At 46.3% G+C, this 23666-nt stretch overlaps 2 protein-coding genes and 3 non-coding genes across 6 annotated transcripts in view; 1 reads left to right on the top strand and 4 right to left on the bottom strand.

Moving 5' to 3' along the window:
- Positions 1–117: 117 nt before the first annotated feature.
- Positions 118–14822, bottom strand: TSR1 (TSR1 ribosome maturation factor). Its single transcript, XM_066263043.1, has 15 exons — positions 14641–14822; positions 14353–14456; positions 13834–14053; positions 13589–13723; positions 12825–13249; positions 10122–10281; positions 9122–9279; positions 8309–8505; positions 6402–6564; positions 5945–6055; positions 4758–4890; positions 1838–1954; positions 623–763; positions 444–518; positions 118–334 (listed from the first exon to the last, which is right to left on the bottom strand). Exons 1-15 carry the CDS (start codon positions 14735–14737, stop codon positions 156–158), a joined length of 2415 nt encoding a protein of 804 aa, XP_066119140.1. The 5' UTR covers positions 14738–14822; the 3' UTR covers positions 118–155.
- Positions 4600–4694, bottom strand: LOC136327587 (small nucleolar RNA SNORD91 family). Its single transcript, XR_010729774.1, has one exon. It is a non-coding gene; the product is annotated as a small nucleolar RNA SNORD91 family (small nucleolar RNA).
- LOC136327588 (small nucleolar RNA SNORD91 family) lies at positions 5717–5810 on the bottom strand. The gene has a single exon (XR_010729775.1). It is a non-coding gene; the product is annotated as a small nucleolar RNA SNORD91 family (small nucleolar RNA).
- Positions 10746–10821, bottom strand: TRNAT-CGU (transfer RNA threonine (anticodon CGU)). The gene has a single exon. It is a non-coding gene; the product is annotated as a tRNA-Thr (tRNA).
- A 998-nt stretch (positions 14823–15820) lies between the features above and the next one.
- The window catches only part of SGSM2 (small G protein signaling modulator 2), a 42796-nt gene continuing 34950 nt past the window's right edge, over positions 15821–23666 (top strand). For both annotated transcript variants that reach the window (XM_066263042.1, XM_066263041.1), the window contains exons 1-2: positions 15821–16070; positions 21422–21497. In XM_066263042.1, coding sequence (XP_066119139.1) covers positions 16014–16070; positions 21422–21497 — 133 coding nt within the window. In that variant the 5' untranslated portion in view covers positions 15821–16013. The remainder of the gene's footprint in view (positions 16071–21421; positions 21498–23666) is intronic.

Below are 23666 nucleotides of genomic sequence, written 5' to 3'. Positions count from 1 at the left end.
GATAACTTGTCAAGGCCAAGAAAAGCCTTTTGCGAAAAGGGGCAGCAGACTTCTAAGCTAAAGTAGACAATACAAACTGCCCAATCATAAGGTGTAGCTTCCCATCCCTCAGATGCTAACCAGTAGCAATGACAATTAGAATTCCACTGAATCCATCACTCCATGTCCGTTTCTGGCACTGCTGAAGAAATCTCACATTTCACCCAAGGTACTGGTTCTGGTACATATGGATCATAAGTCCATTTGGGGAAAACTCGTTTATAGAGGTTCATCAGTACTGTGTCCTGAGATTTTAGCTTCCCATCAAAACTGCATTTCATATGGCCATGAGTACCTAGAAAGAAAACACAGCAAGTTCATCAAATTTGATGGTCTTCTACCCCAGCAGCATTTAATAGCACTGGGGGAACCTAGATAAAATTCCAAATCCAACATCCTCTTACCTAAAGGCTCCTTGATGTGTCCCCTACGGCCCCACTTTGTTCTCAGTTCCACCGGTTTAAACCACAGCACGTCCTCTTAGAATGAAACACACAGAAGACCAAGATGCAACATTTACCCATAAAATGTAAACCCAACCTTCACCCGACAAAGGCAGTCAGATCCCATCCTTTACACATACCTCTACTGAAGAACATGTAACGCACTACTGCCATCTTAGTAAAAATTTTGAAAGGATGACCACTCAGAACAACTCTCTTGATGACCATCCTGTCTGGATCCACTGACAAAAGATGGCCTGTGGCAATGAGGTTATGCATTCCTAAGGGGCAAAAAAGAAAAGCAGCAGGAGTCTATAGACCAAAGCATTTATTGCTCTAGTGCACTTAAAGACCTATGCAAAATCTTTTCAGAGAAACCTTAAAGTAGGGATGTACAATGCTGCTTTCCTGAGTCCATAGCAAAAATTACTAAGTGATATTCCTGCTGAGCCTGTCCCTAGATCCTATCCTAAATATCACAATCTGCGCATCCTCTACCAATTAGCTCAAGTTGGCAAGCAAGATCAAACCCCATTCGTCATCCCTGCCTTAGACCCACTGTGAGCCTAATATTGGGACACAGTAAGACCCTGAGTACAAACATCCAACTTACATAAAACTTGTACTTATGAATAGAGCTACTGGTAATCATAAGAGCTATTGGTAATCAATTGCAGTTGGACATCAGTGAAAATTATATAGTTACTTGACTCTCATGGCAAAGAACCAACCAATAAAGACCTTATAGAACTAGCACAGTAAGTAGATAATAGCATTTAGGGAATAAAACAGGGACCTAGAAACTCCATAAACAAATTTTCTATAAGAGTTAGGTGATGCTTTCTGACTCATTGAAGCAGTAATGGCAAAGTTAGAGGAGCAAGATCCTGATAGAGAGGTTTACCATATAGTTACTACAGGGCCATACATCAGGGCATACCCTGATGCCTACTGTAAGAAACTGACTCCAGCAGTAGAATCAAACCCTGACTCTCTAACACCAGTCCCATCCTCTCCAAAAAGTCCATCAGCTTTTCTATCATCCAAGATTGTTTAACGTTTTATTTGAAAATGTTTAAGTATATACATACAGAGAAAAGCAAAAATAAATACTATGTGAAGACAAACATCTAAGTTGCATTTAATAGATAAATATACCTATTCCAACTTACATACAAATTCAACTTAAGAACAAACCTACAGAACCTATCTTGTTTGTAACCCTGGGACTGCCTGTAATCTAAAAACCATCACCACCCTCTTCATACCGTTTGGCTCCCATATCTAAATACAGAAAACTGTATTACATCTATTAGGGCCCTGCAGATCTGTTTACCTCTGTGAACTCAACTTACCATTGCTATTTGGTTTGAAAAGCAGCACAGATGCAGGAGGAAAAGTAATAGGGGCATATACTGTCACCACCAGGGCCGTGTCAGCAGTCAAGAATCTCTGAAATTTATGTTTATCCGCTGTTATAATAAAGGTTAAAAAATACAAACCAAAAACACTTAGAGAACTCATAAGGAATCCACAGGCCTATGAAAAGGTGTATCAAGTGCAGCTCTTACATCCAAGGCAACTTGTGTTTCTTTTACCCTACTTAGTTCTCAAAGTATATCCCTGCCTCAACACACCTGATAGATACAACCCAATCCTATCAGTTATTTTTCAACTGGAGGCAGAATCTTGGAACCTAGATTCTATTTGGGTTTGGAAAAATTCTCCAGTGATTCTTTTTGTTGTTGTTTTGTTGTTTTGTATTTTTCTGAAGTTGGAAACGGGGAGGCAGTCACACAGACTCCCGCATGCGCCCGACCGGGATCCACCTGGCATGCCCACCAGGGGGCAATGCTCTGCCCATCTGGGGTGTCGCTCTGCTGCAACCAGGGCCATTCTAGTGCCTGAAGCAGAGGCCATAGAGCCATCCTCAGCACCCGGGCCAACTTTGCTCCAATGGAGCCTTGGCTGTGGGAGGGGAAGAGAAAGACAGAGAGGAAGGAGAGGGGGAGGGGTGGAGAAGCAGATGGGCGCTTCTCCTGTGTGCCCTGGCCGGGAATCGAACCCGGGACTCCTGCATGCCAGGCCGACGCTCTACCACTGAGCCAACCGGCCAGGGCCTCTTTTTTTTTTTTTTTAATGACAGAAAGAGAGAGGGACAGATTGGGACAGACATACAGGAAGGGAGATGGATGAGAAGTATCAATTCTTTGCTGTGGCACCTTAGTTGTTCATTGATTGCTTTCTCATACATGCCTTGACCGAGGAACTACAGCAGAGCGATTGATCCCTTGCTCAAGCCCGAAACCTTGGGCTCAAGCCAGCGACTATGGGGTCATGTCTATGATCACACATTCAGGCCAGCGAATCCCCTGCTCAAGCTGGTGAGCCTGTGCTCAAGCTGGCAACCTCGGGGTTTCGAACCTGAGTCCTCTGCGTCCTAGTCCGGTGCTCAATTCCACTACGCCATCACCTGGTCAGGCTCCAGTGATTCTAATATACACCAATCTTCCCTTATTTGAGAATCAGTGCTTTATAGAAAATATATCCACTAAATCAACAGTTCTTAGTCTTGGCAAACATTTTTTTTCTTTATTTTAAAATTTATTGATTGATTTTAGAGAGATGAGAGGGAGAGAGGTGTGAGGGAGGAGTGGGAAACATCAACTCATAGTTGTTTTTTATATGTGCCTTAACCAGGCAAGCCTGAGGTTTTGAACTGGCAACCTCAGCATTCCAGGTCAAAGCTTTATCCATTGCGCCACCACAGGTCAAGCTCTGATCTATAATCTTAAGGACTATCTAGAGCTTCTGTTTTTACCTTCAGTGAAACCGTCCTACCTCCCTTTTTAATAATGAAGTATGAGAAATGAACAGAAAATATCCAGGCACTGGCTGGGTGGCTCAGTGGATAAAGCACTGACCCAGCGTGCCAGAGGTCATGGATTCGACCCCACGCCCCAATCAGGGCACATACAAGAAGCATTAACTGAGTACCCAACTAAATGGAACAACTAAGTGAACAAGTTGACGCTTCTCTCTCCCTCTCTCAAATCAACGGAACAATTTAAGAAAAAAAAAATTATCCAGAGCTCTCATCAATACTGCCTTCATCACTTTCCTCTGGCCATTACTGAGCTGAGTATATAGGTAATGTTCAAAAATTCCCAAGTTAGTACAAAACCTCTTCTCACTTCTAATCTTTAGCACAATAAAATTTTTAAATTTTAAAAAAATGTATTGATTTTAGCCTGACCAGGCGGTGGGCACAGTGAGTGGATAGAGCATCGGCTTGGACCCAGGTTCCATACTCAGAGGTCACCGGCTTGAGTGCGGGCTCACCAGCTTGAGCATGGGGTCGCTGGCGTGAGCAAGGGGTCACTGGCTCCTTTGGAGCCCCTCGGATAAGGTACATCTGAGGAACAATCAGTGAACAACTGAAGTGCCACAACTATGAGTGGATGCTTCTCATTTCTCTCCCTTCTTGTCTGTCCCTCTCTTTCTTAAAAAAATACTCACAAAAATTAGGGAATATTTCAAAAATGAATATGAAGTGATAAAATATCCCCTAATTTTTGTGAGCAGTGTAAATAAATAAAATAAATTTTAAAACATATTGATTTTAGAAAGAGAGGAAGGGGAAGAGAGAAAGAAAGAGAGAGAGGGAGAGACAGGAACATTGCTCTGTTCCTGCAGTACCCCGAACAGGGATCAAACCGGCAACCTCTGCTCAGAAGGACGCTCTAACCAACTGAGCCATCAGGCCAAGATTTTAGTACAATAATTTTTGCTACAATAGTGTCCCTGGTCACCTAACCTGTGGTGGCGCAGTGGACGAAGTGTCGACCTGGAATGCTACGGTTGCCGGTTCAAAACCCCGGCCTTGCCTATTTAAGGCACATATGAGACGCTACTATAAGTTGATACTTCCCTCTCCTCCCCCCTTCTCTTGTTCTCTAAAATCAATAAATAAAATCTGAAATTTAAAAAAAAAGTGTCCCTAGTCACCACTCTCCAAACTCTCACCAAGTCTCCACATCTCAGAAGCCACACATCTCTTGCTTTATTTCACCTTGGGCAACCCACTAGCCTTCACCAACACTGCCGCTGTCAAATACGGCAGAGAAGCCTCAGCACCACTCAGAGGTTGCGTCACTGGAACGCTTCAGACAGGTTCAGACATTTTGAATAAATGCATCACTAGCTCCTAAACCAGAGTACCGAAAACGCCTCTAGAATGTGAAATTGTATATTCTGTACCTCCTCACTGCTTACCTGCAGTGTGCTGAGAAAATAAAGGTGAGGCTTGGAAGCGCCTGAACCCACAGTGGAAGATCAGCTTCTCTTTAGCTTTCACAGGTTCAGTGTTGTCGGGATGCCGGCTTACTACCATATTCAGTACTGACATCTAGGAAACAAGTAAGAAAAACAGAACTTCATATCTAGAACACTTTAACCTAAAAGGCAAACCAAACTAACATTCCGATTCACTCTAAGAACTGACAGTGCTAATTAATAATGTAGTACAGATTCATCTTTTACCTCTAACTGGCATTTGAGCTAAACAGAGGCAGGTTTTCAGAGCTTTCATGTACCCTTCTATACTAGTTGACATTCCTGTATCTAACATGCAAGAGCTCAACATCTGCCACATGGTTAATGACTTCAAGCCACTCACTCACCACACACCTCAAACCACACTCATTCAAGCCCCTTCTAATCCTCAACCTTCACTCACTGACCAAAGGCCAGAGCTCTCAACACACTCCAACCTACATGACTGCTGGCCACCAAGAGAAAAGAGATCTACACCTTGGCATAAACACTCTTTATTTGTAAGGCTGCCAACCCCTGGTTAAAATCTAATCTGAGCCTGCCCAGGCAGTGGATTACCATTGGACTGGGATGCCGAGGACCCAGGTTCGAAACCCCGAGGTTGCCAGCTTGAGTGCGGGCTCATCAGGCTTGAGTGTGGGATCATCAACATGACCCCATGGTTGCTGGCTTGAGCAAGGGGTCACTCATTCTGCTGTAGCCACCCCCCCTCCCCCGCCATCTGGTCAAGGCACGTATAAAAAAGCAATCAATGAATAACCAACTAAGGTGCTGCAATGAAGAACTGATGCTTCCATCTTTCCCTTCCCGTCTGACCCTATCCGTCTCTGACACACACACACACACACACACACACACACACACACACACACACAATTCTGATCTGAGAAATATACTTATTTCAGAGAAGTCTCAGAACCACTTGGGTTGTTGCATCACTGAGATGCTTCAGACAGGTTCAGACACGGGTTTTAACCATCACTGACTTCTCTATCATCGCAATTCTTAATCCTAAAGGCATGTTTTTCACATCCCAATGAGCAAAATGTCAGTATAATAAAGTTCTAGACTGTCACACAGAACTGGTCAGAAAGTTTTACAACTTCCATTTCCCACAAGATACTAACCTTCTGTTCATGAGACAGTAAAGAAAAAGCAATCAAGGGTGCCCCTCGCTTGAAATGTTCCATCACAGAGAGAGGTACTTCAGAGACATGAAGTGTAACATACCAGCCAACCTGCCAGAAGAAAGTAGAAAACAATCACACAATTACGCTTAAGGACTCTATAATGATAAAACGTTTCTCCAAATATGTTAAAAGTCTCATACTACCATATAGCCAATCCTCACCCTTCAAAATTGCCTTTCACAAATGCTTCAACTATCCAGATTAAATTTTTTTTAGTTAACATTTGTGATACCTCTTTGTCCCCAATATCACTCTTATCAGTGACTCAGTAGCTCCTCTAATTCAGCTATGGGCAGCACAAAACAAAGGTACACTTGCCAAGAGAAGGAGTAAAGGAGAGGGCACCTTGGCAAATGAAAGCAACTTATAGGGATCAATAAAGAAAGGCAGATACCTCAGCTCCTTCAACCTCATTTTCCTCGATTCCTTTAAAGATGCGTTTCCTGGTATTAGTAAAGTTCTGAAATTGAAAGATACGAGCATAATCTTGAGGAAGGTTTTCCTTAGGATCCCATGGAGATGTCCGGAAGCTTTTGAGGCCTCTGTATTTCTGAAATCTAGAATACAGGAGAATTTAAAGAAATTAATAGTCAAATTTATACGGTGCTACTATTTTTACTCTGGTCAATAATACAGCTAAGACTCTAAGTTAAAGAATTCCTATCACTCTCTCAAGATTACTTCATAGTTGCCTGACCTGTGGTGGCGCAGTGGATAAAGCGTAGACCTGGAAATGCTGAGGTCGCCGGTTCAAAACCCTGGCTTGCCTGGTCAAGGCACATATGGGAGTTGATGCTTCCAGCTCCTCCCCCCTGTCTCTCTCTCCTCTCTGTCTCTCTCTCTCCTCTCTAAAATGAATAAATAAAAGTAAAAAATAAAAAAAAATAAAAAGATTACTTCATAGCCTAAATCAAGACCACATTCCAGCCTGACTAGGTGGTGGCACAGTGGATAGTGTCGGACTGGGATGCAGAAGACCAGGTTCGAGACCCCAAGGTCGCCGGCTTGAGCGCGGGCTCATCTGGTTTGAGCAAAGCTCACCAGCTTGGACCCAAGGCCGCTGGCTCGAGCAAGGGGTAACTCAGTCTGCTGAAGGACTGCAGTCAAGGCACATATGAGAAAGCAATCAATGAACAACTAAGGTGTTGCAATGTGCAACAAAAAACTAATGATTGATGTTTCTCATCTCTCCATTCCTGTCTGTCTGTCCCTGTCTATCCCTCTCTCTGTAAAAAAAAAAAAAAACAAACAAAAAAAAACACACTCCAAAACTGTTTTTAACAAATATTTCAAAACCAAAGCCAAGCTTCTTTCTCACCAACAAAAGATAAAGTATATACAGTGGCTCACTGGTGCCTATGAGGGAGTGGCTCCTTAACCTGAGGAACATGGTCCTTGATAAAATCCTTACTTCTCTAATATCTGACAAACCCTCTGGGTTTACTCAGACTGACTCACACAGCAAAAATGACCATTTACTCCTTCAAGCTTTTATCCTGTGGTTCCACTCAAACTCCCCCAAAATCTCCAAATATTGCATACTTCTACTGAGTATTAAGTTTACACAGAAAGCATCTGCTACTCAACTTCTGGTCTCCGAATGGAGGCGTGGGTTCGTATCCCACTTCTGACACCAAAAAAAAAACACACACACACACAGAAAAAAAAAGGAAAGCATATGCTAATTAACCTTAGTATTTCTCATTCATTAAAATACTGTAACTTTATTAGTCTATACCACAGTTTAGAACTTAATAATATATTACTGTTTCCTGCATGTATTTCCTATCCTCCTATATAGAACATTAGCCCTTCAGAACCAGGAACAATGTTTTTTTCTTTTCTTTTATTTATTTATTTATTTTAGGGGGGGGGCAGGAAGCATCAACTCCCATATATGCCTTAACCAGGCAAACCCAGAGTTTAGAACCAGCAACCTCAGTGTTCCAGGTTATCCACTGTACCACCACAGGTCAGGCAACACTTTATTGATTTTAGAGAGAGGAGGAGAGGGAAGAGAAGAAAAGAGGAGAGGGAGGGAAGGGGAAGGGAGGGGAGGGGGGAGGGGAGAGAAGGCAGAAAGGGGGCAGGGAAGAGAGAAAGAAGAGGAGGAACGGGAAGCTTCAACTCACAGGTAGTTGTTTCTTGTATGTGCCTTGACCAGGAAGCCCGGGATTTTGAACCGGTGACCTCAGTGTTCCAGGTCAACAGTTTATCCACTGTGCCACCACAGGTCAGGCAAAAAATAAAATCTTAAAGGAAAAAAAAAAGTAATGACTGATTTCAGACTTGTTGACTAACCGAACTCTAGCAGCCACATCGCGAGGGGTATCTACTTCATCTGGAAACATCTCTTCCAGTCTTTCTTGTTTATATTTCTCCAGCATTTTTTCCTCAACCTCTTTATCCATTTTCTCATCATATAGATCATCATGCACAGACTCTTCTATAGCCATAGCTTCACATTCTTCCTCTTCTTCCTCTTCACTACTCTCATCCTGTGGAATAAATAATAACAGCTTTGGCCCTGGCCGGATAGCTTGATTGGTTGGAGCACTGTCCCAAAGCACAGAATAACAGCTTTAAAGCTATTAAGCTAAGAATAAAATAATTTTATTAGACACTTAGTCTAAACCATGTCAATTCCTTTTCTTTCTCTATTTTTTTTTTTTTAAAGAGAGACAGAGAGACAGACAGCAAAGGAGATGAGAAGCATCAACTCACAGTTGCAGCACCTTAGTTGTTCACTGATTGTTTTCTCATACATGTCTTGACTAGGAGACTCCAGCTGAGCCAGTGACCACTTGCTCAAGCCAGCAACCTAGGGTCATGTCTATGATCCCATGCTCAAGCTGGATGAGCCCATACTTAAGCTAGCAACCTTAGGGTTTCAAACCTGGGTCCTCGGTATCCCAGGCCGACGCTCTATCTACTGCACCACCTCCTGGTCAGGCAAACCATGTCAATTCTAAGAGACTCGGTTATAAAACAAGTTTCATTCCTGACAATGACAAAGTCCTTTAAAAACTGACCATACACATACCTCAAGGTCAGGATTGCACTTTGCCTTGCATTTGGGGTTGTACACAAAGTGACCTCAGAACATTTTTTTACCTGAGATTCCTCTTCCATAAAGTCCTCATGTTCTATATTGTCATATTCATCTCCTTCCCTATCACTTTCACCATCCTCATCCAAAATCCATTCAGCTTGGTAACTGGATGTTCCTTTGGGAACCTTCTTTACTATCTTGGAACTTTTCTTCAAGAAGTCTGTAAAAACCCAAATGAGGTAAGTAAATTATATACTTTCTTTCCCCTTTCGTGTGTGTGTGTGTGTGTGTGTGTGTGTGTGTGTGTGTGTATTTTTCTAAAGTTGGAAACGGGGAGGCAGTCAGACAGACTCCCGCATGCGCCCGACTGGGATCCACCTGGCATGCCCACCAGGGGGCAACGCTCTGCCCATCTGGAGTGTCGCTCTGTTGCAACCAGAGCCATTCTAGCACCTGAGGCAGAGGCCATAGAGCCATCCTCAGCACTAGGGCCAACCCTGCTCCAATGGAGCCCTGGCTGCGGGAGGGGAAGAGAGAGACAGAGAGGAAGGAGAGGGGGAGGAGTAGAGAAACAGATGGTGCCTCTCCTGTGTGCCTTGGCCGGGAATCAAACCCGGGATTCCTGCACGCCAGGCTGACGCTCTACCACTGAGCCAACCGGCCAGGGCCTCTTTCCCCTTTTACTTCAGGTATTCTCACCTCAGCAAAACACTAGATATTGCTGCCAACAACAGAAACTCTAGCAGATACTATGTGCAAAACAGACAACTACTTCCAAATTTAATTTGGCTGCCTGAAAACTAGCAATAATTACACAATAAAGCCTGCAATAAATCTAAAGTTGTTTATCTGTTTGTTATAAAACAAGTGATTTTGAGAAAAGGAGCAAAGCTGTGTTCAATGTTTGCTTAATACAAACATATAGCATTTGGGGGTGAGAAGGGATAGACCTCCAAATACATCCTCAACCCACTCTACCTTAAAGGGTCCTGAATGTGAGCAGCTAGAAAAAGTCCACAGTTCTGGGCCAGATGAATTACAAACAAGCTTGCCATTACCAACCATTTGCCTCACTCAGTTCCTCTTCAGTGGGCCAGGTTTGCTCCCCCTCCATTGGATCTGGAATAACCTCTGTTTGCAACGATTCTTGTCTATCAGGGTCTGCCTTCATTAGGATCTTAATATCTTCCTCCATATCAGCTACAGCATCCGTAGAACCAATCTAAATCAAAAGCAGGTGATGGTCAGTCAAACATTAACAAAAAATGTACTAAATCTAACATAGTAACTAGAAAGATCCAAAAATAACACAGTCCTCAAGTAGAAGACCAATGAAACAGAATGAAACATAAAGCCAAAATTTATCAAATTTTTTTCAAATGATTCCATTTCCTAGCATTTTTTTTTTCATTTTTCCAAAGCTGGAAACGGGGAGGCAGTCAGACTCCTGCATGCGCCCGACTGGGATCCACCCGGCATGCCCACCAGGGAGCGATGCTCTGCCCCTCTGGGGCATCGCTCTGTTGCATCCAGAGCCACTCTAGCACCTGAGGCAGAGGCCACAGAGCCATCCTCAGTGCCCGGGCCATCTTTGCTCCAATGGAGCCTCGCTGCGGGAGGGGAAGAGAGAGACAGAGAGGAAGGAGAGGGGGAGGGGTGGAGAAGCAGATGGGTGCTTCTCCTGTGTGCCCTGGCCGGAAATCGAACCCGGGACTCCTACACACGAGGCCGATGCTCTACCGCTGAGCCAACCGGCCAGGGCCCATTTCCTAGCATTTTAAGTCTATACCTTTGCTTGGTTCTTGAGGATTTTCATAATCTGGCCCCACTCCTATGTTTATTACATACCCTACTCCCATCAGGCTGATGTCTTCAGAGTTCAGAGAAACCCTCTGATCCATCATTATGCTAGGTTCATGTTGTCTATATGTTCTAAGACATTTTTTTTTTTTTTAGTAAGAGGGGGCATTACAGGCACAGAGAACAGGAAGGGAGAGAGATGAGAAACATCAATTCTTCACTGCAGCTCCTTAGTTGTTCATTGATTGCTTTCCCATTATGTGCCTTGACTGGGGTGCTCCAGCCAAGCCAGTGACTCCTTGGACTCAAGCCAGCAACCATGGGGTCATGTCTGATTCCATGCTCAAACCGGTGACTCTGTGCTCAAGCTGGTGAGCCTGTGCTCAAGCCGGATGAGCCTGCGCTCAAACTGACGACCTTGGGATTTCAAACCCAGGTCTTCAGCATCCCAGCCTGATGCTCTATCCACTACGCCACCATCTGGTCAGGCCTTGGATATGCCTTCACCTCTCTAAACCATGTAAATCAAATTCATCCTTCTCAACATCTGGCTAAAGTCTCATCTCCTCTGTGAAGCCTGTTGGTCTACTTTCTCAGGTCCCATAGGTCTGTACCTCAACCACACTTCCTCAATCTTTATTTCACATGTGTTTGCCATTTTTTTTCCTAATTGTCTGAGGAAAGAGACTACATTTTGTCTTCTATAAACAGAGCCAATTTTGTACTTAACTAGTGCCTTACTTAGAACTAGCAGTCATCTCCTGGGACTAAGATAGTTGTCTAAGTTATAGACCTTCTCTGAAGTTAGTCCCCATCCTACATTAGTTTACATTTAAATCTACACAGTCTTTAAGAATCTTGGCCCTGGCTGGATAGCTCAGTTGGTTTGAACATTGTCCCAATGCACCAAGATTGTGGGTTTAATCCCCAGTAAGGGCACATATAGGGAACAACATACAGTGAATGCATCAGTAAGTAGAACAACAAATTGATCTCTCTCTCAAGTCAATTTTTTCTAAGTCTTCTTTTTTTAAATTAAGTGAGAGGCAGGGAGGCAAAGACAGACTCTCGTATACGCCCCAACTGGGATTCAGCCAGCAAGTCCCCTACTGGGTGATGCTCTGCCCACCTGGCACTGCTGTTCTGTTGCTCAGCAAGTCACAGAGCCATCCTCAGCGCCCAGAACTAACTTACTCAAACCATTTGAGTCTGGCTGCGGGAGAGGAAAAGAGAAAAAAGGGAGAAGGGGGAGGGGGAGGGGAAGAGAAGCAGATGGTGGCTTCGCCTGTGTGCCTTGACCAGAAACCTAGGATTTCCACATGTCAGGCCAATGTTCTACCACTGAACCAACCGGCCAGGGCTCAAGTTTTTGGTTTTTTTTTAACAGACAGAGAGTCAGAGAGGAACAGATAGGGACAGACAGACAAGAAGGGAGAGAGACAAGAAGCATCGATTCTTTGTTGCAGCACCTTAGCTGTTCATTGATTGCTTTCTCATACGCGCCTTGACGGGGTTGGGGAGAGCTACAGCAGAGTGAGTGACCCCTTGCTCAAGCCAGTGACCTTGGGCTTCAAGCCAGAGACTTTTCGGCTGAAGCCAGCCACCATGGGGTCACGTCTATGATCCCACACTCAGGCCAGCAACCCCACGCTCAAGCCGGGTGAGCCCACACTTAAGCTGACAACCTCAGGGTTTTGAACCTAGGTTCTCTGCATCCTAGTCCGATGCCCTATCCACTGCGCCACCACCTGGTCAGGTTCAAATCAAGTTTTAAAAAAGAAAACATTGCCCTGGCCAGATAGCTCTGTTGGCTAGAGCATGGTCCAAAAGCACCAATGTTGCTGGTTTGATCCACAGTCAGGTACATACAGGAACAGATGTTCTTGTCTCTTTCCTGCTCTCTCCCTTCCTTTCTCTAAAAAATCAATAAACATTGAAAAAAATAATAATAAAAATCAATCTTACCTCTCTTGCCATGCCTGGGTCCTTCTGGGATTTGTTCACTCTAAGATTTAAAGGGAAAGGGTCCGTAGGGGCATCTATCTGTTTTATCTGGAAATCACCATGTCCAACGATGTGCAGCAAGTTATTTACATTCATAGTCTGTCCACGAACATAGCCTGAGATTTTCAAGGTCCCCACCAAGTTACTCTCTTCATTAGGCACAAAGTCAACATGGTGAGCAAAGAGGTAGGCCCGCCGATCTCGAAAGGCAATATGCCGCTGCTTTTGGTGAGCTAACTGCCTGAGCAGCATCCCTGCCTCCTGTTGAGTGTCTAACAAAAGGAGTTTGTCATCAGGAAATCGTTTCTCCACTACTTTACTTAGCTTCTTTCTGGCATCTATTTGTTTCTTCGCCGGGAGGCCAGAAATTCCCTGGATAGCTAGTGCTGTGAGCAAAAGAGAAAAGGATTTCATGATGTCTTGTTTCACCACATGAAAATCCTCCAAGCAAATTTATAAACAAGTTCACAAAAACTCAACAGTTGTGAGCGTAGAGATCATTGGGAAACCCAACATCCAGCTGCCTTAAAGAAATTACACAGTAAAACCAAACTTTATATTCTTCCTCTGGGGAAAAGGCAGCACAGAAATAAAAAGACAAGTTGTACAAAATAATATTGAATGTGAACTAAAATTTTAAAAAAATTTCCTTGATGGAAATTATAGGTGCATAACAAATACTAGCTAATTTCCTTCATGGCCTCCAATATTCCCTAATCACTTACTATAGGTGGGAAGGCCTTGAGCAAAGAGGCAAGAAAGGCAGTAATCGCCAGTGCTGTCCCAGCCTTCTAGTGGATCAAGGAGGAACAGGATGGTATCAGCCACTTTAGCCAAGTCTAGCACGGTGTGCAGATCCCCTGAAGACAGAAAACAAAGTCATTGGGAAGAGGTGGTTGGCACCAGCACGAAATATTAAAAGAATATTACCACTACTCAAAACATGATAGAAAACATTGTATACTCTAACCTGGCCTTGCAGGAGTGAAAAACCACCGATGTTTCAAGATTGGGCATAACAGCATAAAGCTGTGGGTGCTTCCCCATTCGTTCACGTGTACTGTTCCAGTGTCCCTATCCTGAAGCAGCCGAAGGGCCTCTGGAAGGGAAATCCTGCTATGCAGGGGCACCACCAGTACCTGATGAGGAGGGCCATCCTTGCTGCCCAGATGCCTCTTTTCTGCCAGAACCTGAAAATAGAAAGGACCGGAGTACATCTCAACGTCTCAGTACTTCGTGCCAGTACTGACTTTCCAACAGCATAAATGACCTACCCCCAGCATCTGTCTTGTAAAAAGTGACGTGTATATCAATGGGTGAGAATGGACCAAAGCAAAGAATGCTCTAGCATGAGCACTCACAACTGGCATGTGCTCTAGGGTTATTCTCCATCTTTGGCCCCTTCCCAGAGTCATATTTTCTAGGTTGGGGCATTATCCGCCTAGAATGTTTGTGAAGCCACACCATCCCCAATCCTTGCTCCTCTCACCGCCTCTTTCTTCTGCTTTCGGAGCTGGCTGGCGCGATGCCTCTGGTCTACTCTGCTGAGCTCCTTTCTCACCTTCTTGCTTAGGATTTTCACTGCTAGACGGCCTGGAGTAAGATCATAAAAGGCTTTCGTGCTGGGTACCAGAAGGTCAAGAAAAGGGACCTCTTCCCGCCCACCTTAGAGCCGTTACATCGGGTCCAGGCCGGATGTAGGAGTTGAGTCAGGGCATGGAGAAAAGCAGTCAAAATCGGCTAAGCAGCTCCTCCTCCTCCAACCCTATATTCTCACCCTTCTCGTTCCGCTGTGCGGATCCCCGGCGTCGATGCCGCCCGCCTTTATGAGCTTTATTCTGCTGCTTGAGCGGCCCGGAGCGATGAGCCGCCATGCTGCCGCTCACATGCACCAAGTCAGCACTACTTCCGGCCCCGACTTAGCGCTTCCGGTCCCCTCCTTGGAGGCGTGTCTTCTCCGTGGTGGGGAAGGGCTCCTCTCGTCTTCTCGCGAGGGTTCTTCCCACTATCCTCTGAGAGTGCTGCTCCCGCGTCTCCACGAAACCGCTTAGTAAACTTTCCCCACGCGGCTATCTGCGGTTGGGGGCTTTAAAACACCGGATGTAGACTCTAGGTTTGCGCTTTTAGTCCCAGAGGGCTGTTTTGCTCCCTGTATTTTCAGGTTTTGCTCTATCAGTTGCATCACTTAGTAAAATGTTCAATGGAAGATTCTCCATTCGTGAGGGAGGGATGAGCCTCTCTCACCTAGTGCTTTACACGCCGCTCCTCACTTTGCATCAGCGTGTGCTCTCACTTTGAGCAACCTTTCTCACCCTCATTTCCCTTGTGGTGCTACTGAAGGCATACGGCGTGGTACTAGCTTCTTTGACCATGATGGGCTCAGTACAAGTTACCGCAAGTCCGGGTTACCCCAACCCGCGCCCCCACCGCCCACGTAGCTGCAAGAAGAGCCAGACTGATCGTTTCAACCCCTACGGAGGAGGAAGGCTAGCCAGCCTTCTAGGCTCAGGTCTTCTGCGCTCCCACTCCTCTACCCACAAGCTTTGCAGCTGAGGGCAGGGGATTTCAGCCTGGGGACGACCACTGCCTTCCCTGTGGCCACACTCGAGACGCAGGACCTTTCTGTCGGAAAACGATCGGGTAGAAATCAAGGGGGCGTTTAGCTAGATTGAGACCATCTTCCGCACAAGCAACTTCTCAGCCTCAGGGTTCAGGGCGCACACCACCTCCCCACTTGTCGTTGCGCCGGCTTGGCTGCAGGTGTTCACAATGCAGGTTAGCGCCCTGAGGACTGGAGACGCCGCGTTGCCATGACAGCGGCCAGCGTGGCGCGCGCGGGCCAGCCGCCCCCTGTCGCTGAGCTCACCCCGCCCTGTCGCCCCCCCCCCGTCGTCCCCCCAGCCCCCCCGCCACGGGCTGTGGGAAGGGGCCGGGCCAGCAGCCTGACGTCTGTGCTGGGCTCGGAAGATGGCTGCGGAGCCGAGCTTCGGGCAGTGGCTGCTGCTGCGGCGGCGGCGGCGGGCGGGGAGCACAGCTGGCGGGGACTCCGCCTTGCGCCCGGGGCGCTGAGCCGAGAGGCGCGGAGGCGGCGAGGGCGCGTGGCGGGTTTGGGGGGCCGCTTGGCGCAGCCTCTCCTCCAGCCGTAACACTATGGGCAGCGCGGAGGATGCAGTCAAAGAGAAACTGTTGTGGAACGTGAAAAAGGAGGTAAAGTAGGGGCAAGGACCCCCGGGGGGCTCGCGCCCCTGCCAGAGCGGCCCAGAGAGCGGAAAAGTCCGTGTGTCGGGCGCGGGCGCTCGCGGGCCCCAGGCGGGGGCGGGGTCGTGGTCCTGGACTAGCTGCGGCTACCAACCCTCTCCGGGATCTGGGGTCAGCGCCCCTCGGCCCGAGGGGCTAGGCCGGTGTTCCCGGGCTTGTTTGCTCTGCTATTCTGTAGCCACCCGCCCTGTGACGGCAGATGCGCTGAGACCGAGGTCGGGGGAGGGGTGGCAGCGATTTCTGGGGAACTGAAGCTGCCCATTCATTGCCCGCGCTGACTGGGGAGGGGGCGGCGTCCCGCGCAGGCCTCCTAGAGCGGCTGAACCAGTGATTTAGGGACATAGCTCCTGTCTGCCCTATCCCCCACTCTGGTATCCCTTTGGGAACTGAGTGGCAGCTGCTGGAGGGCTCGCCGCACACCTCACTGCTTCTCAATCCACGCCCACTTCCTTACCCAGAGACGGGTGGGGGGCGAGTTTGATAATGGTTTTTAAGTCAGATTTTTCCCCTTTTGAAGACACCCCTACCCGCATGTCAGAAAGAGAAAAGAAACCTTTTCTCTACTAACGTCCTTTGCCTTGACTCTGCCCTAAAGTCCATTTCTGTTTGGGTGGGGGTGTGCATATGAATGACTCACCCCCACATGAGAGCTAGAGAGCTCAAACCCGCAGAGTGAATTAGAATAGATTAGGCCTCTGGAGCCATGAACAACTCTGACCTACTACCTCTGTATATCCCAGATGTGTACACTCCATGAGGGCAGGAAAACCGTGTTTTGTCAACCACTCTGTATCCTGGCGCACAGTAGGCACTGAATGACTATTTGATAACTAAAATCTACTGATCTTGAAGACAGCAAAGTCTGGTGGAAATGCATAATTTTGGAATAGTCTGGACCTAGCTCTGTGTCATCTTGAATAAATTACTTAACCTCTCTGAATTTTAATTTCTTCATCTCTAAGATAAGATACTGATATCTACCCCACATATAAAAATTGACCATATTGGTTCCTTTACCCCTTCCTAGAGTTTCAGGATTGGAGATGATTCTGGATTCTCATACAATCCTGGAAGGCTCTAGCCGATTCTCCTGCATTTAGTATGGGCTGGCTATTGTGCCCTAACATTTATTCCTTTCCCTCTCATTGTCAAAGAAGTGGTTGAAACCATCATCTTTCCAACTGTGTATAAGAAGCTCCATTGTGCCTTTGCTGTGAAGTGGCCAAGAGTTTCTTAGGCCAGGAGTACATCAAATCAGCACTTAAGCCCCAATTCTGGTCTCCCCAAAGAAAAGAGAAATCTCAAATCTCAGTGATTATCCTCAGGAAACAAGCAGTCTAGTGACAGAGACTTATAGGAACAGTATAAACAAGAACAAAAAAGTAGCCATACCCAAACTATGGACAGGAAAGATTTTTTTTTTTTTTTTTTTTTTTACAAAGACAGAGCAAGAGTCAGAGAGAGGGATAGATATGGACAGAAACGCAGAGAGATGAAAAGCATCAATTATCAGTTTTTCATTGTGGCACTTTAGTTGTTCATTGATTGCTTTTTCATATATGCCTTGACTGTGGGGCTACAGCAGACTGAGTAACCCCTATCAGGCGTCCCCAAACTACGGCCCGCGGGCCACAATGCGGCCCCCTGAGGCCATTTATCCAGCCCCCACTGCACTTCTGGAAGGGGCACCTCTTTCATTGGTGGTCAGTGAGAGGACCACTGTATTTGGCAGCCCTCCAATGGTCTGAGGGACAATGAACTGGCCCCCTGTGTAAAAAGTTTGGAGCCTGGCCTGTGGTGGCGCAGTGGATAAAGCGTCGACCTGGAAATGCTGAGGTCGCCGGTTCGAAACCCTGGGCTTGCCTGGTCAGGGCACATATGGGAGTTGATGCTTCCAGCTCCTCCCCACTTCTCTCTCTCCGTCTCTCTCTCCCTCTCTGTCTCTCTCTCCTCTCTAAAAATGAATAAATAAAGTAAAAAAAAAAAAAGTTTGGAGACCCCTGGAAGCCAGCAACCTTGGGTCCAAGCTGGTGAGCTTTGCTCAAACTATATGGGCCCGCACTAAAGCTGGTGACCTCAGGGTCTTGAACCTGGGTCCTCCACATCCCAGTCTGACACTCTATCCACTGCGCCACCGCCTGGTCAGGCGATAGGAAAGATTTTTTTTTGAAGCTGGAAACGAGGAGAGACAGTCAGACAGACTCCCGCATGCGCCCAACCGGGATCCACCCAGCACGCCCACCAGGGGCGACGCTCTGCCCACCAGGGGGCGATGCTCTGCCCATCCTGGGTGTCGCCATGTTGCGACCAGAGCCACTCTAGTGCCTGGGGCAGAGGCCACAGAGCCATCCCCAGCGCCCAGGCCATCTTTGCTCCAATGGAGCCTTGGCTGTGGGAGAGGAAGAGAGAGACAGAGAGGAAGGAGGAGGGGGGTGTGGAGAAGCAAATGGGCACTTCTCCTATGTGCCCTGGCCGGGAATCGAACCCAGGTCCCCCGCACGCCAGGCCGACGCTCTACCGCTGAGCCAACCGGCCAGTGCCCGCGATAGGAAAGATTTTGAGAAGACAATGATTCGTTTTTCAGTACTTAGAAGGCTGTAGGTACAACTCCAAGAGTGATTCCTAAACAAAATGTGAGAAATGTCCAGAATATGCCATTATTAGCTGGTGTCAAATGCCTGACAAAAGTTGACCTGCTTTGAACTTAAGTCACTTCCCCCTTGAGTACTCAATTTCTTTTTTTATATTTTTAAGATTTTCTAATTATTCATTTTGGGGGGGGGAGGTGGAACAGGAAGCATCAACTCCCATATATGCCTTGACCAGGCAAGCCCAGGCTTTTGAACCAGCAACCTCAGCATTCCAGGTCGACGCTTTATCCACTGCACCATCACAGGCCAGGCTGAGTACTTGATTTCAAGAGAACAGTATCCTTTCTTCTACAAATAGAGACAGTGGGGATAATTGTAGGCAAGGTTGGCCTTTCACAATGGACCTCTGGTATCCAAATTCTAAGGGCATCTGTAGGTTTTCCTAACCTGAAAATCTGCCCTACCAGCCTGCTCTAGATACCAACAGGTCTTTGAGCTGTGACGTTAAGCTCTATTTATGAAAACACTGCTTGGTAAGTAATCTAGGAAGCTTTTAAGACTTTAGAGTACAGGATTGATCTAAACCCTCTTTACCTGCCGCTAACCACGAGCAGTTTCCAGCAAGGAGAAGCCCCATCTCCTTTCTTCCTACTCCTCAGCCTTTAGGAGCTCTACCATGCTTCTGACTGTACAGTCCTAGGTGAGGGACTTGGGAACAAGAGCAGCATGAGGACATTTCATGCCTTGTCCAAAGACTGGCAAAAGCCAGCTCTTACCAGAGCTTATTTTATCTGGAAGGTTTTACACTGGGCTCTACTCTCCTGTCTCCTGGCAGGTTCCCCCAGGACATCAAAAGTACTTGGATTAACCTGACCAGTGGTGGCACAATGAATAGAGTATTGACCTGGGACGCTAAGGTCCCAGGTTTGAAACCCCAAGGTCACTGGCTTGAGCCCAAAGGTTTCTGGCTAGCGCCCAAGGTCACTGGCTTGAACAAGGGGTCACTGGCTCTGCTGCAGCCTCCTGGTCAAGGCACATATGAGAAGCAATCAATGAACAACTAAGGTGATGCAACTACAAATTAATGCTTCTTATTTCTCTGTCTGTCTGTCTGTCTGTCTCTCTCTCTCTCTCTCTCTTTCTCTCTGTTGCTAAAAAAAAGTGTTTGGGTTAAATGTTGGGAGCACCTAGAACCTCATATGCTGCTGGTGGGAGTGTAGATTGGTACAACCACTTTGGAAACAATTGGGCAAAATCTAGTAAGGTAGAAATAGGCATCAGAAATTTCTTCCCTAATTATCCTTTCCTAATTAATCCAAAGAAATGAGCACCTATGTTCCCCCAAAGACATGTCTAGAATGTTCATAGGAACACTATTCATAACAGCCCCAAATTGGAAACTACCCAAATGCCAGTCAGTTGTGGTGTGTTCACACATGGAGAATGAACAATCCACAACTACACACAACATGAACAAATCTCACAATCACACTGGGGAGCAAAAAACACATAGCCACAAAGCACTATACACTGAAGTGATTCCATCTAGTAAAAGTACAAAAACCCACACCACTACTCTATGATGTTAAAAGTCAGGATAGTGGGTACCCTTGAGGGGAGTAGTGACTAGAGGAAATTTGGTAGAATGGGGGATGCTTTGAGGTGTGGGTCACATGTCCTGTCTCTAGATCAAGAAGCTGGTTTCACAGGTGTGTTCAGTATATGAAAATTCCTTGAGCTATTAATTATGATATATACCCTCTTCTGTATGTTCACTACATGTCAACGAAGGAAGTTGTGTATTTTTTAAAGTGTTTTCTGAAAGATGTGACTATTTACCTTACAAAGTGTTTGAAAGCTTTTATGTCTGGGTAGGACCCCAACATCAGGGTGTTTTGGTTTTGTTTTGTTTTTATGATTTTTTTTTAACAGAGTCAGAGAGAGGGATAGACAGGGACAGACAGACAGGAACGGAGAGATGAGAAGCATCAATCATTAGTTTTTCATTGCACATTGCGACACCTTAGTTGTTCATTAATTGCTTTCTCATATGTGCCTTGACCGCGGGCCTTCAGCAGACCGAGTAACCCCTTGCTCGAGCCACCGACCTTGGGTCCAAGCTGGTGAGCTTTTGTTTAAACCAGATGAGCCCTGCACTCAAGCTGGATACCTTGGGGTCTCGAACCTGGGTCTTCCACATCCCAGTCCGATGCTCTATCCACTGCGCCACCGCCTGGTCAGGCAAACATCAGGGTTTACCTAGATAGAAAGTACACTGGGCTTATGAGCATGTGGAGAGTGTCCCTGTGGCCTACCCCTAACCTCAGAGAAGGAGAGCAAAGAGGCAGGTTGTTTATCTGCAGCCTGTACTGAGACAGTTTGTCCCTAAAGAACAGTGCATCTGCCCAGAAGCCCTTTAGCTAAGTATAGATGAGCAAACAGCATCCTATCTCTGTTCTCCACAGCAGACCACTTCCTTCTGGCTGGAACACCAGCACTGATTGGTTGGTGGGTTTGTGGTATCTCTTTTTCTGATTGTCTTTCCAAGATGCTTGGAGCTGTCTATTCCGAAGAAACTTTGTTTCCCCACCCCTCCCATCTTACAATCTACTCTGCAAGTGTCTGAAAAGAGGGTAGAACCAAGCTATTTAATAGCCCATAGGCCTTTGATCAGAAAAATAAAAGACAATACTGCCCACTTGTCCACAGGTGAAGCAAATCATGGAAGAGGCTGTCACCAGGAAGTTTGTGCATGAAGATAGCAGCCACATCATTGCTCTGTGTGGTAAGTGAGTTACTGGGGGATAGTGGGAGATGGGTTTAAAACTGAAGGCACTCTCCCTGGACAGATAGTTCAGTTGGTTAGAACATTGTCCTGAAGCACAGAGGTTGCTGGTTCGATACCCAGTCAGGGCACATACAGGAAAAGATTGGTGTTCCTGTCTCTCCCTCTCCCTCTCCCTTCCTCTCTCACTAAAGTCAATAAATAAATGTCAAAATAAAATCAATCAATCAATAAATAAATAAAACTGAAGACACTGTCCTGGGGCCAGGGAAAGATGAGACCTCCGGTTCATAGTTTTCCTTTTTCTTTCTTTTTTAATTTTTTATGACACAGCTATATTTATCAACTTTTTTTTTTTTTTAGATTTTATTCATTTTAGAGAGAGAGGGAAAGGGGGAGGAGCAGAAAGCATCAACTCCCATATGTGTCTTGACCAGGCAAACCCAGGGTTTGAACCGGCGGCCTCAGCATTCCAGGTCAACGCTTTATCCACTGCGCCACCACAGGTCAGGCTCCTTTTTCTTTTTTTTCTTAAGTGAGAAGCAGAGAGGCAGAGTAACAGACTCCAATATGTGCCCCAACCGGGATCCACCTGGCAAGATCCCTACATATGTGTGTGTGTAGGGGGGTACTCTACCCATCTAGGGCTGCTGCTCTGTTGCTTGGAAATCGAGCTATTTTAGTGCCTGAGGCGAGGTCATGGAACCATCCTCAGCACTCTGGGCCAACTTGCTCCAATGGAGCCATGACTGCAGAAGGAGAAGATAGACATAGAAAGAAGGGGAGAGGGAGAGGGTTGGAGAAGCAGATGGTCGCTTCTCCTCTGTGCCCTGACTGGGAATTGAACCCGGAATGTCCATATGCCAGGCCAATGCTCACTACCACTGAACCATCCAGCCAGGGCCTCATAGTTTTTAAATCTGGATGCAAGTCAGAGTCAACTTGGAAGCTTTTGAAATCTTGGGCCCCATCCCAGACTTGCTGAATCTGGATCTTCAGGACCCAAGGACCTATACATGTTTAGTCCCCTAAAACAGTAGTATTCAAATTTTTGCATACATCAGAGTAACCTGAAAGACTTATTAAAACACATCCCTCTTGTCTGACCAAGCTGTGGCGCAGTGGATAGAGCGTCAGACTGGGATGCGAAGGACCCAGGTTCAAGACCCCAAGGTTGCCAGTCTCATCTGGTTTGAGCAAAGCTCACCAGCTTGGACCCAGGGTCGCTGACTTGAGCAAGGGGTTACTCAGTCTGCTGTAGCCCCACGGTCAAGGCACATATGAGAAAGCAATCAATGAACAACTAAGTGCCACAATGAAAAACTGATGATTGATGCTTCTCATCTCTCTGCGTTCCTGTCTGTCTGTCCCTATCTATCCCTCTCTCTAACTCTCCCTCTGTCTCTGTAAAAAAAATAAATAAATAAAACAGATCCCTCTTTAAAAAAAAAAAAAAAAGAGAGAGAGAGAAAGAAAGAAAAGAAAAGAAAATATATTCCTGGATCCCAACAATGGAGTTTCCGATTCTAGCAGGTGTAGGGTAGGCTTGAGAATTTACATTTCTAGCCTGACCTGTGGTGGCGTAGTGGATAAAGTGTCAACCTGGAAATGATGAGGTTGCCAGTTCAAAACCCTGGGTTTCCCTGGTCAAGGCACATATGGGAGTTGATGCTTTCTGCTCCTCCTCCCTTCTCTCTCTCTCTCTCTCTCTCTCTCTCCCCTCTCTATAATGAGTAAGTAAAATCTTTAAAAAAAAAAAGGAGAGCCTGACCTGTGGTGGCGCAGCGGATAAAGCGTCAACCTGGAAACACTGAGGTTGCCGGTTCAAAACCCTGGCTTGCCTGGTCAAGGCACATATGGGAGTTGATGCTTCTTGCTCCTCCCCCTTCTCTCTCTCTCTCTCTCTCTCTCTCTCTCTATCTATCTCTCCCCCTCCTCTCTAAAATGAATAAAAAAAAAAAATAAAAAAATAAAAAAGGAGAATTTACATTTCTAACAAATTTACAGATGATGCCAATGCTTCTGGTCTAGGGGCTACACTTCAAGAACCATTGCCCTAGGCCCTGGCCGGTTGGCTCAGTGGTAGAGCGTCGGCCTGGCGTGCGGAAGTCCCAGGTTCCATTCCCGGCCAGGGCATACAGGAGAAGCGCCCATCTGCTTCTCCACCCC

This window comes from Saccopteryx bilineata, chromosome 2, assembly GCF_036850765.1.
Source record: "Saccopteryx bilineata isolate mSacBil1 chromosome 2, mSacBil1_pri_phased_curated, whole genome shotgun sequence".
NCBI lineage: Eukaryota > Metazoa > Chordata > Mammalia > Chiroptera > Emballonuridae > Saccopteryx > Saccopteryx bilineata.
Note: the sequence above shows the minus strand (reverse complement) of the source record. Positions and strands in the feature narration are given on the sequence as shown.